Source organism: Hyperoodon ampullatus (assembly GCF_949752795.1).
Source record: "Hyperoodon ampullatus genome assembly, chromosome: 2".
Taxonomy (NCBI): domain Eukaryota; kingdom Metazoa; phylum Chordata; class Mammalia; order Artiodactyla; family Ziphiidae; genus Hyperoodon; species Hyperoodon ampullatus.
Genome location: NC_136915.1, coordinates 55,158,898 through 55,174,128, shown reverse-complemented (window position 1 = coordinate 55,174,128; position 15,231 = coordinate 55,158,898). Strand labels below are relative to the sequence as shown.

General features: G+C 36.1%; 1 protein-coding gene across 1 annotated transcript in view; it reads right to left on the bottom strand.

Annotated features, from left to right (window-relative positions):
• Window positions 1-15,231, bottom strand: part of ALG6 (ALG6 alpha-1,3-glucosyltransferase) — a gene marked incomplete at its 3' end in the record, with an annotated part of 54,478 nt that overhangs the window by 24,477 nt on the left and 14,770 nt on the right. The window contains exons 2-7 of the mRNA XM_079697451.1: window positions 13,854-13,938; window positions 8,361-8,450; window positions 7,126-7,214; window positions 5,264-5,346; window positions 4,120-4,184; window positions 229-420 (exon numbers count right to left, since the gene is read on the bottom strand). Of these exons, the coding sequence (XP_079553577.1) occupies window positions 229-420; window positions 4,120-4,184; window positions 5,264-5,346; window positions 7,126-7,214; window positions 8,361-8,450; window positions 13,854-13,938 (604 nt within the window). The remainder of the gene's footprint in view (window positions 1-228; window positions 421-4,119; window positions 4,185-5,263; window positions 5,347-7,125; window positions 7,215-8,360; window positions 8,451-13,853; window positions 13,939-15,231) is intronic.

Here is a 15,231-nt window from a genome sequence, read left to right as displayed (position 1 = left end):
TTCTAATAAGCCCATTCACATTACCTCCAGTAAATATACATCGATCAAAATATTTCTCTAGTTAGGAAGGTTTAAAATACAATAATATAGAACACGGCTTGATCTCTCTTTCCATTTACTCCATAGCCACCAATAAATTAATAAGAAATCACCAAAAGGCAAAGATAAGTATGCCAAATAAATTATCTGAAGTAATTTTTTGAATTCTGTTGTTTAAAAGCCACTCACCCCTTTCCTTTGAGGCCTTTCTTAAAACACTTGCCAAGTAAAAAACAAAAAAATGGCAAGGAGTGGTAAAGTTCCATCTGCTTATAATTTATAGCTAAGCAAAACGCCAGGGACCCCAGCAGGTCCCAGTCGTAAGATACTCCAAGGACACCCCACAAGGCAAAGCCAAGACTCACAGAATTATATATGTTCCTGTGTCAAGGAATTATCTCAGTAATTAAGAGAGATAGATTTTGCATTTTATAGAACATTTTTCTTATGTGATTTTGTAATAATATATTATAATGAAAACGATTTCTAAATAAAAGCTGAAAGTACTGAATTGATAAACAAATTTGAAATTATATATAGTGGCTTCAAATATATTAAATCTACTACTAAACAGAGCAACTGATTTGTTTAGGTTTAAAAGAGCTCTAAATAGTTAACATATAGCTTTGTTTTCTGCTAGGCTATTTCACAATATTACTATAACACATACCAAAATCAATGCTCCAAAAGTTAAAAAAAAAAAACACCAAACTTACTGATCTCACTATTTTTCCTCTATAATATGCATCAAAAATATAAATTAATATATGTGCTTGATTAGAAACTAATAACACTGTTATATGAAAATATCACAACTAGATTTTCAGTTGAAAACGGTGAGCTGAGTACCCATGTTTACCTCCTCTCCTTCCTAAGACCCCCTTAAAATGATAGGGAATTTTTTAAAGTTTAAATTCATAGCCATAAAGAGAACAGGAAGACGCATTATAAGAGGTGAAGATTTCAGCACATTTCTAGAAAATGGAAAGAGGACAGAGAAGTGGCAACAAATAAAATAAACTAGAAGAAGCCACAGCTTAGTGAATACACAGAGGAAGCTCAGGCTAGCGAGGAGCCAATCCACCCTGCAAGCCCCCAGAGAATTCTGGAAACAAGCAGGTTGGAGTGCTTGAGTATGTTGAAGAGAAAACAAGAGGATTCACTGAAAATTCCTACATGGAGATGTCAAATCCCACCTCACTCCTTTGCAAAGATTATCTGGCAGCCAAAACATTTACTACCAGGCAACAAAAGAAGGAATATTTCTCCAAAGAAATGGAATAAACTATCTGGGCAACCAGTGTAGAAGTCAACACTATAGAGCAAATTCCTCCACATTGTGACATTTAAGGATCCCAGAGTACTGGCCAGAATCCTGCCATGTACCCTATAGTGGACCAAATGTATAGAAAGCTCACATGCAACTTTCTCTTCTGCCTTATTCTTAGAATAAATACACCAGGATCAAATAGATATATAAGGAACACCTATGACAGAAAAAGGACCAAAGTGAAGAGGAGAAAAGACTGACCCTAGGAGAATGGAAATAATTCAGGGAACAGTGGGGAAAAAAAAGAGTAAACTGAAATTTAAGATATTAAATGCTTAACAGAACACATGAAATTTAATAGAAGTGTTACTCATAAAGCAAGACAATCTTCAAAACTGTAAAACGAAATGACAAAGAGATGCTCAAGATGGAGCTGAAAGATCTAATATCTGTCTAATAAGCTCAAGAAAGAAGGGAGAGAATTATTTTTAAAAAAATAATTTATGAGAATTTCCCAGAACTGAAGAACATGAGTCTTCAAAATGAATGACCCTGGGGCTTCCCTGGTGGTGCAGTGGTTGAGAATCTGCCTGCCAATGCAGGGGACACGGGTTTGAGCCCCGGTCCAGGAATATCCCACATGCCGCGGAACAACTGGAACCGTGAGCCATAACTACTGAGCCTGCGCGTCTGGAGCCTGTGCTCTGCAACAAGAGAGGCCACAATAGTAAGAGGCCCGCGCACCGTGATGAAGAGTGGCCCCCGCTCGCCACAACTAAAGAAAGCCCTCGCACAGAAACGAAGACCCAACACAGCCAAATATAAATAAATAAATAAATAAATAAAATGAATGACCCACAGTGTCCAAAACAACTGTCAAAAATACCTTTGCCCAAACAAATCATTATAAAATTTCAGAGCCCGAAAAGTAACAAACAGGAACAACAAAAGCAGCAGCAGCAGTAACAGATAATAATAGCAATAAATACTTATGTAGTGCTTAGTACCTCCCAAGTACTGCTTTAAATGCTTTACAAATATGAATTCATTTAATTCTCAAAAAGCTTAAAAAGTAAGGGTTATTATCATCTCCATTTTACAAATGAGGAAAGTAAAGTAAATAGTGGTTAAAAAAAGGTGTCCCTACAAAATGACATAATCCCCAAAGCTTCAAGAGTTTGATTCAAATCACAGAGAAGATACCACTATGAATTTACCAGAATGGTTAAAAGGAAAATAACTGACAACTGGTGAAGGTGAGCACCTGGAACTCCTACACCATTGCTAACAGGAGTATTAACTGGTAGATCATGCTTAAAGACCATATGGGAATATCTAAAATTAAGCAAATGCACACCCTATAATTCAGCAATTCCACTCATAAGAAATATATTTACATGTGTACAAAGAGATATTTACAAGAAAGGTCAAAGCAACATAGTCATCATAGACAAAACCTGGAAACACTCCAGTGTTTATCAGTAATAAAATCATGTGTATTCATGCAATGGAATATTATAAAGCAATGAAAGAGAACGAACTACAGCTACATACAACTACACGAATAACTCTCTCAAACAGAATGTTGAACCAAAAACACCAAGCACAAAGGAATACCTACTGTGTTGTCTTTTTTATAGAAAGTTCAAAAAAGGGGGAGAACCAAACTATAGTACTAACAGTCAGTAAGTGGCTCTCTTTGAGAAAGGAGGAGGGAGAACTACTTGGGATGCGTACAGGTGTGGTTTTGGATACTGGCAATGTTCTATTTCTCGACATGGATAATAGTTAGCCAATTCATTTACGTTTTGTGTACTTCTCTGTATGAGTGTTAATATTTCAAAGTAAATATAGTATTAAAAAATCTTGTAAACAACTTTTTTCTTTTCTTTATTATCAGTGTTCTTGATATTATCAAACTATCTAAAAGCCATGATCCTATAATGCCAAAAAAAAGGACTCAATTAGGAAAGAGGACTGAATAAAAAATATGATGGAAGTAACTACCTATTTGAATATCTTTTGCAAGTCCTTTGACAGATACACATTTTAATTTTATAACTAAAACAGATTGGCACCAAAAGGAAAAAATATTAATTAAGCAATCATGGTGTGGATTATTTTTCTTTCTTTGGGACAGACAGTAATATTTAATACATTAGAAGACAAACTGGAGAGCCATGTACAGATTTTATCAACTTTCCTCTATAATTTATTTGAATGTTCCTTATCAAAAATTACACACATAAAATCCACATAGATTTATTCAATTTTAGTTTCCTGAAGATCCCAGCTACCACTATCTGTTAGAGAAACATTTTGTCTTAAAACTCAAAAACTGGGGCTTCCCTGGTGGCACAGTGGTTGGGAGTCCACCTGCCGATGCAGGGGACGCGGGTTCATGCCCCGGTCCCGGAAGATCCCACATGCCGCGGAGCGGCTGGGCCTGCGCGCTCCGCAACGGGAGAGGCCACAACAGTGAGAGGCCCGCGTACCGCAAAAAACAAAAACAAAAACATTTACAAAAGATAGAAAATGTTTCACCTTTTCAGAATTAGCTCCAGAAGAGCTAATCAGTTACCAACATTCTGTTCCCAATCCAAATAGTTGTGAAAAAACATTGCTACTTTTAATTTGTACTTTACCCTTCAACTAAACACTTGCTGAAGAGATTCTTTTACCATTTTAAAAATGGTTTATATAAGCAAGAACCTTAGTAAATAAGACATTACTAGATGACAACATTATACAAACTGAGCCTAGATTTCATGATATGCATCTGACTTCATTTCTAAATTAGTAAAGGATACTGAAAATGTCCATAGTCGATAAGAATAAGGCCTGGATACAGCAATATGCATAATGCATTAGCAATCTGTAAAGAAAATTATTGTGAAATAAGAAAGTAGTCTGTTAACTGAATCAAACCGGGTAAAAGTGTAGTTTCATTTAACACAGTAGCAAATGTTCCCCTCTTACCTCATATTTATCGAAATAATCCATTTTTATAAAGCAACTCTTTAAACACTAAAGTCTTCATGGAGGTGACATAGTATACTTCAGTAAAAAGGAAAAAAATCCCTAAAAGGTGTTTGTCTGAGAAAGCACTTTTAGATATATAAATCAGATAAATTAATCTAATGATTAATCTATATAAAATGACCAAAGAGAATAGTCATGGGACTTCCGTGGTGGCGCAGTGTTTAAGAATCAGCCTGCCAATGCAGGGGACACGGGTTCGAGCCCTGGTCTGGGAAGATCCCACATGCTGCAGAGCAACTAAGCCCGTGTGCCACAACTCCTGAGCTTACGCTCTGAAGCCCACAAGCCACAACTACTGAGCCCGTGAGCCACAACTATACTGAGCCTGCACACCTAGAGCCCACGAGCCACAACTACTGAGCCTGCACACCTAGAGCCCGTGCTCTGCAACAAAGTGAAGCCACCACAATAAGAAGCCCGCACATTGCAACGCAGAGTAGCCCCCGCTCACCTTAACTAGAGAAAGCCTGCACGCAGCAACGAAGACCCAACGCAGCCAATAAATAATGAATAAATAAAATTCTAACACAAACCATTTGATTTTTTTTAAAAAAAGAACATATTCGTTAACTGTGAATATGAGAATATATAGCAACTTTTCAAAATAACTTTCAGTTGTCCTTCTCACAAGCCAACTCAAAATTCAGATTTACCAGTTAAGCACTAAATTTAGCATGCTGTGCAATTCAGCAGTATATAACTTCTAAAATTCAGTGCATCTTATTACTATATTTGGACATTAAAATAATTACTTTAAGATAAGTTAATGTTTCTAAATGAAAATTAATTGACAGAAGATATACTGTTCCCTATTATCTACTCCCAAAAGCATGACTTCCTTAAGCTCTACACTTAATAGTTAAGGTAATAAAACATTTCAGAGATGAAATGTCAGGTTACTTCAAAACTTACCTTTTTCTTAGTTGAGGTTTCTTTTAAACAACAACAGTACAAAACCACTGCAGGTATGTAAATCAGCAAATCAGCAATTAACACTGAAAAAACAAGAAAATGATTTTAAGCGTTGAGTCCATCAGGATCTACTATAACCTATTAACAGCCTTCCTCCAACCCCCAGTGAGAATTTATTAACACGAGGTTCCTACCCACTCTGGACAAGTCCTTTCCACGTTGAGCACTTTCCATTCCCTTCACCTGTGCCTAATTTCAACTGATACAGTACTAGAGTCTCTTAATTTTCTCTAACAAATTCACACTTTAAATCAATTAGCTGTATCTAAAACCAGTTCTCTCTTTGCTCTGACTTGGACATAAAAATTAAGAATACTCAAAGCAAGGGAAGGAAACTTTTATTTTCCCCTCAATATCTGTATACTCCAAATTTTCTGATGTGAACAATACCTCAAATGTGGAGATGCACAGGAGAATCTTTCTTAATGTGAATATTTATAAAAATTCATAAATTTTTGCTAATTAATGCCTACAAAGAGCTTGATAGGCCCAGGTGAGGAGGAAACTGAAAAAAGTGGGAAAAAAAATAAAGCAATTCATAATTCTGAATGTTCAGTCCTTTTAGAACAAAGAAAAACTAATATATTAAGTTCTTCAACAGTACAACATAGCTATCCAAAAAGCCTATTTTTTTCTTGTACCACACATATATATTTGTCCAGAATAAGATAAATGATAGTAAACTGTCAGTGTTAGATGCATGCAATTCTATTTTCAGCTCCAGATGCCACATTTTAGATGACACTGACAAACTGGAACATATTTGAAGGAGCACAACCAGAGGCCTCAAAATCATAATCACATTCAAGAAACTGGTCATCTAAGAAACAGCTGAAGTATTTACGAATGTTTAACCTCGAGAGGACATGACTTCAAATGTCTGAAGGGTGTTAGGTATATAAAGGATCGGACTTGTTCTACGTAGCCCAAGGAAACAGAACCTAAAATGACTAGTGAAGGTTCAATATAAGAAGGAAATTTCTAATGATTGGGGCTCTCTGAAAATAGAATAGAGTCTCTAAAGGTTGTAAGTACCCTGCAGATACAGGTATTGGCTCAGAAGCTAAATATCATGTGGTGAGTACGTGGTTCAAAAAGGATTGAGGCATTAAAGCATTTGGGAAGAGGGAGTGGTGTGGGAGAGGGAAAGACAGGCAATACAGGTTATCTCTTGGGCCTGATATTCCATGACTGGATGAATAGTAAAGAGAACAAACCCTGACTAGATTTAGACTAATTAAGGAAAAGACCCAGGCTAGCATTAAAGCCTAAGGCTTGTAAAGCTTCTAAAGAAATTTAAGCTTATTACTTTCAACTTTTAAACAGCACACAATAAATGCTCAATAAACATTTGTTGTAAAGATTAATTTAGCAACACTGCACAGCAATACAATATATGACATACAGCTGTAATTCACTGTAAAAGTGAAAGGGATTTGTTAAAGCAACAGCCTAAACAAATATAACTTCAATTTAGAGCTAACCAACTTCAGGTGAGCTATGAATACTAGCCTCACTTTACTAGGCCTCAGTTTCCTCAGTCTAAAATAAGGATAACAACAGCATTTACCTCATTTGGGTGTCCAAATTATTAAGGGAGATAATAGTAAATGTAAAGCACCCAGAATTATTAGTTTCTACTCTTTTTTTTTTAGCTTACATATACATTTGCTCACATATTATACATATATATGCATATTTATAGTTACACAACTATAAAAGGAAGGACACTAATAGAACCTGTCATCAGTTCAAAAAAAATTTTAATCAAATTTTACACTCAATGCCTATTGCTCTTTTACCTGTTGCACGCATGAAGAGCTTATGTGCCTGACTCTCATATCCACGTGATGTATGGAGAGCAATCCAGTCTGGATTTATAAACTTTGCCCTGCAAATCAAACATATATACATGCACTTTATTCCCCATTACTTTTAGCAGTAAGGACATCTGAGGACATATGAATCTATTTTGAGAAGTGGCCATTGCTCCTATAAAGCAATGGAGTTAAGGCTTAAGCTTTACTCTTTGTATTTAACCATGTGAAACTGACTAATGCTATCAGAATCTGCCATGCTTATCTTCCAACAAACCCATGTAGCGTGTTAACTAAAAGCCCACCTTCATGATTCTTCCAGTGTGAAAACAATCTGATGTTACATTTCATTTATTAAACATATACTTTGTAAAGAGCAATATACTAATATTGACAAGAGGATCATAGTTTTATAATTTATAATCTTTTCAGTTATCACAATAGGCTACAATAAATAGCTATTAATCATAAATCATTGCATAAAACTGAACATAATTATTAAAGATAAATTAAGTTTTCAATCATATTACATTCTCCAGAACACTGCAAAGTATATCTGATTATCCTGAAGTTTGGAAACTTATTTTTAATCCAGGAAGCTAATTTTTACAAAATATGAAATAGAACAAATGAAATGAATTGAGAAGATAATGTGAAGAAGTTCCTCAAATTTCTGCTGATACACTTCAAGTCTGAAATGGAATACCAGGACAGAGTAGAACTGGTTCTCCACTAAATAGAAGCACCTAATCTTCTATAAACCATTCCATTTCTGTAAAAGAAAAAGGAATTCCGATCCCAATCTTAAATCATAAGTGAAACACTACGGTACTTCTAGTTTCTTACCTGACAGGTTAGTCAGAATACCATTTAGACCTTTATTTCTCATTTACTTTGGGCCATTCCAGGAAAAAAGCTTTTCTGTGCACAACTAACCATATTAGATATATTTCTCAGTAATCCATGCGTAATTGGTAACATCTCTACTTCAAAACAAAGCTAGATTTTTGCATCTCTTTCTAGACTTTCCTCCAAAAAAATTATGAAAATAGTCAAACTCTGATAAACTTTCCTACAATCCAATTATAAAGGTATGGTGCTCTACAAACCATAATACAATAGTAGCTACAAACGATCTCTTCTCTATTCAACAAACTTTTCCTTACTACACCTGCTAAGGGCATAAATATTTAAAGTTATGTTAAGGAAGAAAAACTTACACATGTGCACATAAAAGACTATGATAAGCTGTAAGAGGTGGATAGTCCAATCCCCAATACTGTAAGTTGTTATCACTGCCGTTAAAATACCTGAAGAAAAAGGAAAAAGAAAGTGCCATTCCAACAATCAATATATAAGAAATACTTATATTTAACATCTCACTTCATTTAACTTAATTAACATGAAAAAATGTTATACAAGGTTAAAAAAAATTCATCTAAAGTTTTCTCCCCTCTCCTAAAAATTTTTGTGAACTCACAATTAAAAGTTGTTATTGAGTAGTGTGACTAAATAATTTATTGTGTAAACCAAGGTACTCTTAAGAAAGAAGCTGTAAATAATTAAGTCATAACAATAGAGGCAAACCAAGATTCTCACAGGCAAACCGGAACTTGTTATCACTCTACTATTAGTAAACTTAATGACCAACACTTATACAAAAGAAAATATGCAACAAAAAGAGAATTTGCTTCTGACAGTCTAAAAAATTAAAGAAACAATATGAAATCACAATTTAAATAAAAAATGAACGTCAAAGACCACATACAGATTTGGTTTACAAAGAAAGAAATATTGCATGAAACAGGTATACTTTTATTAATAACACTTTGAACACAATTCAACCAACATGTAATGAGAGCCTATTACATGCAAAATTCTGTGAATTAAGGAAGAAAGCTAGATCTAATGTTCATAACTTAACAGGCTCCTCTAACTGGTCAGAATGGGAAGGAACAAAATTATATTCAAGAGTGTTATCATTAACTTCAAAATGTAATTTTTTCTAACATATCATGGGTATTTTTGCTTTTTACAAAAAAATACTTTAAAATAGTTCCAGGGGCTTCCCTGGTGGCGCAGTGGTTGAGAATCTGCCTGCCAATGCAGGGGACATGGGTTCGAGCCCTGGTCTGGGAAGATCCCACATGCCGCAGAGCAACTGGGTCTGTGAGCCACAATTACTGAGCCTGCGCGTCTGGAGCCTGTGCTCTGCAACAAGAGAGGCCGTGATAGTGAGAGGCCCGTGCACCGCGATGAGGAGTGGCCCCCGCTCGCCACAACTAGAGAAAGCCCTCGCACAGAAACGAAGACCCAACACAGCCATAAATAAATAAATAAATAAATTTAAAAATAAATAAATAAAAATAAAATAAAAGAGTTCCAGGACTTCCCTGGTGGCACAGTGGTTAAGAATCCGCCTGCCAATGCAGGGGACATGGGTTCGAGCCCTGGTCCAGTAAGACCCCACATGCCATGGAGCAACTAAGCCCGTGCACCACAACTACTGAGCCTGCACTCTAGAGCCCACGAGCCACAACTACTGAGTCCGCGTGCCACAACTACTGAAGCCTGCGCACCTAGAAACCGTGCTCCGCAACAAGAGAAGCCACTGTAATCAGAAGCCCACACACTGCAACGAAGAGAGCCCTCGCCCGTCACAACTAGAGAAAGCCCATGCGCAGCAACGAAGACCCAACACAGCCAAAAAAAATTTTATTAATAATAAATAAATAAAATTTAAAAATAAATAAATAGTTCCAAACTTAAAAGTTTCAAGAACAGTTCAGAGAGCTTCTGTACATCAAATGTAAAAATTTATTTAACAAAAGACACCATAAGAAAAATTCAAAGACAAGAACAAACAGGAAGAAGATATTTATTTTATACATATACACACACCAAAAAGAGATTAAAATATAGAATACTATTGTATACTGTTGAATACTGTGGCAGACAGACTTTAAGGTCATCCCCATGAACCCATCTCCTGGTGCTCCTGCCTTAAGTGTGTACAATGAATCCCCTCCCCTCAAGTGTGGGCAAGACCTGTGACTTGCTTGTAAACAACAAAATACGACAAATGTGATAGGATGGTCATGCCTGTGCTTATGTTTTATGTATATGTAAGATCCCATCTGGCTGGCTAAACCAGAGACTCCCTTTCACTGACTTGGAAGAATCAAGCTGTCGTTTTAGTAAGTGGGCATACTGGAGAAGCCACATGGCAAGAAACTGCAAGTAGACCCTAGGAAATAAGAGTAGCTTCCAACAAGAAACCAAAGCCCTTAGTCTTGTAAATGCAAGGAAATTAATTCTGTCAATAACTTGAGGGAACTTGGAAACAGTTCCTTCCCCAGTTGAGCCTCTGATAAGACTGCAGCCTCGGATGACAACTGGATTGCAACTTCCTGAGACCCTCCCTGATCATAATATTGAACTAAGCTGTGCCCAGACTTCTAACCTAAAGAAACTACAAAAATAAATGTGTGTTTAAGTACCATTTATGGTCACTTGTTAACACAGCGTAGAAAATTAATGTAATTCTTTATTTTAAAATCATATAAATCATTACAAAAAAGATCAGCAATCCATCAGAAACATGGGGGAAATATATAAATATGCAAATTTGAGAAAAAATATCATGGTCAGTAAATATATTAAAAGATACTCAACAACACAAGTACTCAAGGAAATGGAAATTTTAGAAGTCTGGTGTTAATTGTTATTATTAAATATTGGTAAGGGTATATGGAAAGAGATATTCTTGTGTTGGTATCCATTAAAACTGGCTACTTTAGAGATTCCACTTCTAGGAATCTACCTAGGAAAAACATGTACACAGGAGAAATGTACTTTATCATTCACCTACTAAAAGATATTTAGAGTGTTTCAGGCTTCTCATAATTATAAACAATGCTGAAATAAAGTCATTCCCATAATTCCTGACTTATAAACCTGTGATTTCTTTTTAAAAAGCAACATGCTCAGGGTAGGTGGACTCTTCTCCTAGCCCTGGTATAAACCATGCCTGCACTGAGCCAGGTGTTTCTTTCTATTAATGATTGCTTTAAGGGTAGGAAAGATTTTGCTCCTGAACAAAAAGAGAGGTAAAAAAATAAGGTATTCCTATTACCCCTGCCTTGAATATGGTTGTACAAAGTCACAGTGCTGGTAGCCCTGGCAGTCATCTATTGATCATGGGGTGAAAAGCCTCAGGATGAAAAGCCAACATGCCAAGAAGAATGAATGAAAGAGAAGAAAAATGGAAAAGCCTGAGTCCTTGATTGCTATTATTATTTTTTAATATTTATTTATTTATTTATTTGGCTTTGCTGGGTCTTAGTTGTGGCATGCAGGATCTTTGTTGAGGCATGTGGGCTCTAGTTCCCTGACCAGGGATCGAACCCAGGCCCCCTGCATTGGGAATGTGGAGTTTTGACCACTGGACCACCAGGGAAGTCCCTTGATTGCTATCATTGAGCCAATTTACCAGCCCTGCAAAGACCTACTTATTGAGATAATTATTGTATTGCTTAAACTACTATTACTTAGGCTTTCTACTACTTGATGCCAAAAGTACTCCTGACTTCATACATAAGGAATTATCATTATAAAATAAAAAAAGTTCAATTTCCCTTTATTACTTACAACTATGTATATTGAAATGGAATAAATAAGTGTTTAAATTTAGAATTATAAAACTGACTTTTTTTTTTACAAAGTTATTTATTTATTTATTTTTGGCTGCATTGGGTCTTCGTTGCACTGCGCAGGCTTCTCACTGCGGTGGCTTCTCTTGTTGTGGAGCACAGGCTCTAGGCACGTGGGCTTCAGTAGTTGTGGCACGCGGGCTCAGTAGTTGTGGCTCTCAGGCTCTAGACTGCAGGCTCAATAGTTGTGGTGCATGGGCTTAGCTGCTCCGCAGCATGTGGATCTTCCCGGACCAGGGCTCGAACCTGTATCCCCTGCGTTGGCAGGCAGATTCTTAACCACTGCGCCACCAGGGAAGTCCCAAAACTGCCATTTTTAAAGTTTACTTCATAGACCCTGATTTCACATTTTAAACAACTTTGTCACTTGAAAGTTTTGACTACACTATGGCTAACTTTCTAGATGAAGACAGAAAGATTTCACTCTTGGAAAAAAAAATTTTTAATAGTTATTTATTTATTTATTTATTTATTTGGCTCCGCGGCGTTTTAAGTTGCCGCATGTGGTATCTTTAGTTGCGGCATGCAGGATTTTTAGTTGTGGCATGTGGGCTCTTAGTTGCATCATGTGGGATCTAGTTCCCTGACCAGGGATTGAACCAGGGGCCCCCTGCATTGGGAGCGCGGAGTCTTAAACACTGGACTACCAGGGAAGTCCCCACTCTTGGAAAACTGAAGTTAAAAAATGAGAAACCATTCCTCAGCCACATTGCTAGGTAACAAAAATAGCAAACTAATCAAATTTGACAAAATTAGCCAAAAAATTCAGAATATTAGAAATGTTATTTCCAATATAGATTTATATCCACTGTTGATAATAGTGAACCTGTCCCAAGGATATATTTTCTGTTTTATAAACTGTGCCATTGAGATATATCTTTTTCAATGATAGTCATTATGAATCATATAGCAATGAACTTCAAACTAGGGGGGGAAAAAAGAAATCACACCATTTAAACATTAGAACTCGGTACTTTCACTGCCATGGCCTAGGTTCAGTACCAGGCCAGGGAACTAAGACCCCACAAACTGCACAGTGAGGTCAAATAAATAAATAAACAAACATGCACACACCTATTAAAAAAAAAGAATAGTATCAAATATTTAGCTGACCTCTATTTTAAATACTCCAAACTTGGACTAGGGTACAGCCAACCTATTCATAGAGAGTTCAATATGAAGTTCTTGTATGTATCTCTCTCAGAAAGGAGTTATATAAAAGCAGTGACCAAAGCAATCAACAGAACAATATAAACAGTTTGCATAGCCAGGTTTAATCAAGTAATCTACCAGGCATCTAATAAGTAAAAAAATACTGTCATCAATTGTTATCAGAATGTGTTCAACAAAAATGACAGTGCATGGATTTCTGTGAGATATAACTACAGCTAACATTTACTGAGAACTCATTACACTTCAGGCACTGGTCTAAAGTGCTTTAAATGAATCATTTTATTCAATCCTCACAATAACCCAGTGAAATATATATTCTATTATTTCCATTCTATGAGTGATAAAACTGTGGCAGAGATAGTTAAATAACCTGCAAAAGCTCACACTGCTAGTAAAGAGTACAAGCCTTCATCTGAAGTCTGGCAGTCTGACTCTAGCCCTACACTCTTCACCACTAAGCTACTGCTTTTTTTTCATCTCATATGTTCCTTACAGGAGGAAGCTTTGCAAAACTTCCAGAAGAAATACTCTTAGTTCATAAACTTCCACAGCTTATGTCCTGAGGAGCTTCCATGGCATACAGTGTCCTATCCTCAAAGTTCTAGTTCAGTACCATATTCCAGCTGGTAACTAAATATATGGGTAACTTTCAGGAGGATGAAATTTCAAAATGAACGGACAATATGCAGGGTAATATACGTGACATCAGTATACAGGAAGATGAGGATTCTGAAGATGAAGAAATAGCATATTTTCCTTTTACGTATCTTCAAATAATCTACATTAACTGACGGATAAACAATAAAATCAAGTTAAAATTATCCATACCACTGTTTGATTGGTAAATTAATAGTAATCTCTTGCCAGTGTCTCTGAGCTTCATAATCACCAAACATAGGGGGCTTTCCAGCACCTAAGATGAAAGGTAAAAAAAGCAAAATAAAAATACACTTTAGTATATCAGTGATTTTATTTCCTTATGAAATAAAATCCTTATGAAAATTTTCTAAATTATAGAGATAATACAGGTGGAGGAAAAGAACACAGAAGTTACCTAAAAAGTCAGAGAGATGAGGTCTGAATCCTAGCAGTGCTAGCACACTGAGTGACTGTGTAATCCTGAGCAAATGACTTAACCTCCCTAAGCCTCAGTACATTAAAAACAGAATCAATACTGTCACCTAAAGGACTGTTGGAATAAAGAAAATAATGAACATAAAATAACCTGTATAGTACCTGGCACACATAAATATTCAATAAATATTATTAATATTAATTAGTTATTAACTTAGTTTTTTGGGGGTTTTTTGGCCATGCTGCACGGCATGTGGGATCTTAGTTCCCCAATCAGAGATCAGACCTGCACCCCCTGCACTGGAAGCACAGAGTCTTAACCACTGGACCACCAGGGAAGTCCCTTAATTAGTTTTTAATTAATTAGTTGATAATACTAATCATAAGATATCCAAGTTTATTTTTACTTCATGAGAAAGACTGTCAACTATACTGTCCAATAAGTATCATAAAACAATAATAACAAATGTCTATATTTTACCAAGGGCTTTTACAAACTAAATATAAATAACTTAAGGTCAAGTACAGAACCAAAAACGGACTATATATTGCAAAGACATTGGTTAGGTCAGGCTTTGATGTCAAATGAGTTACATAAAAACTGCCACTTTATAGTTTTTTTTTACTTCAAAATTGCAAATAAGGGATAATGGATCTTTAATAACTAACAATTGACAGTGTCTACTATATGCCAAATACAACAATGGAGCAGGTATTATTATCATCCCCACTTTACAGCTAGCAAAACAGAGGCAATGGTCACCCAGGTAATGAATAGCAGAGTATGGACTGGAACCCAGGCAGACTGGCTCCATAACCCAGGTTCTTGGCTCCTACTGTGTATTGCCTCACAACTTGGTTAAGGTAGGTTGTTAACCTTAAATCATTTTAAATGATATAAAGGTAATCCCATTTAGTAAATAGTAAACAACCACTATTTAGCTAGCAGTTGACTACAAAACTGTGAGAAGGCCCAAATAGGTACAGTACAGACACAGGTTTCTTAATCAGCAAGTGAAAATCACATACAGTCAAATATATTCATTAATCCATTGGGAAGGTGTGCCACATTGGTGAATGATATGTTATCAATCACTGAACTCTAACCCAGATGTTCTCCAGCTTTGGAACA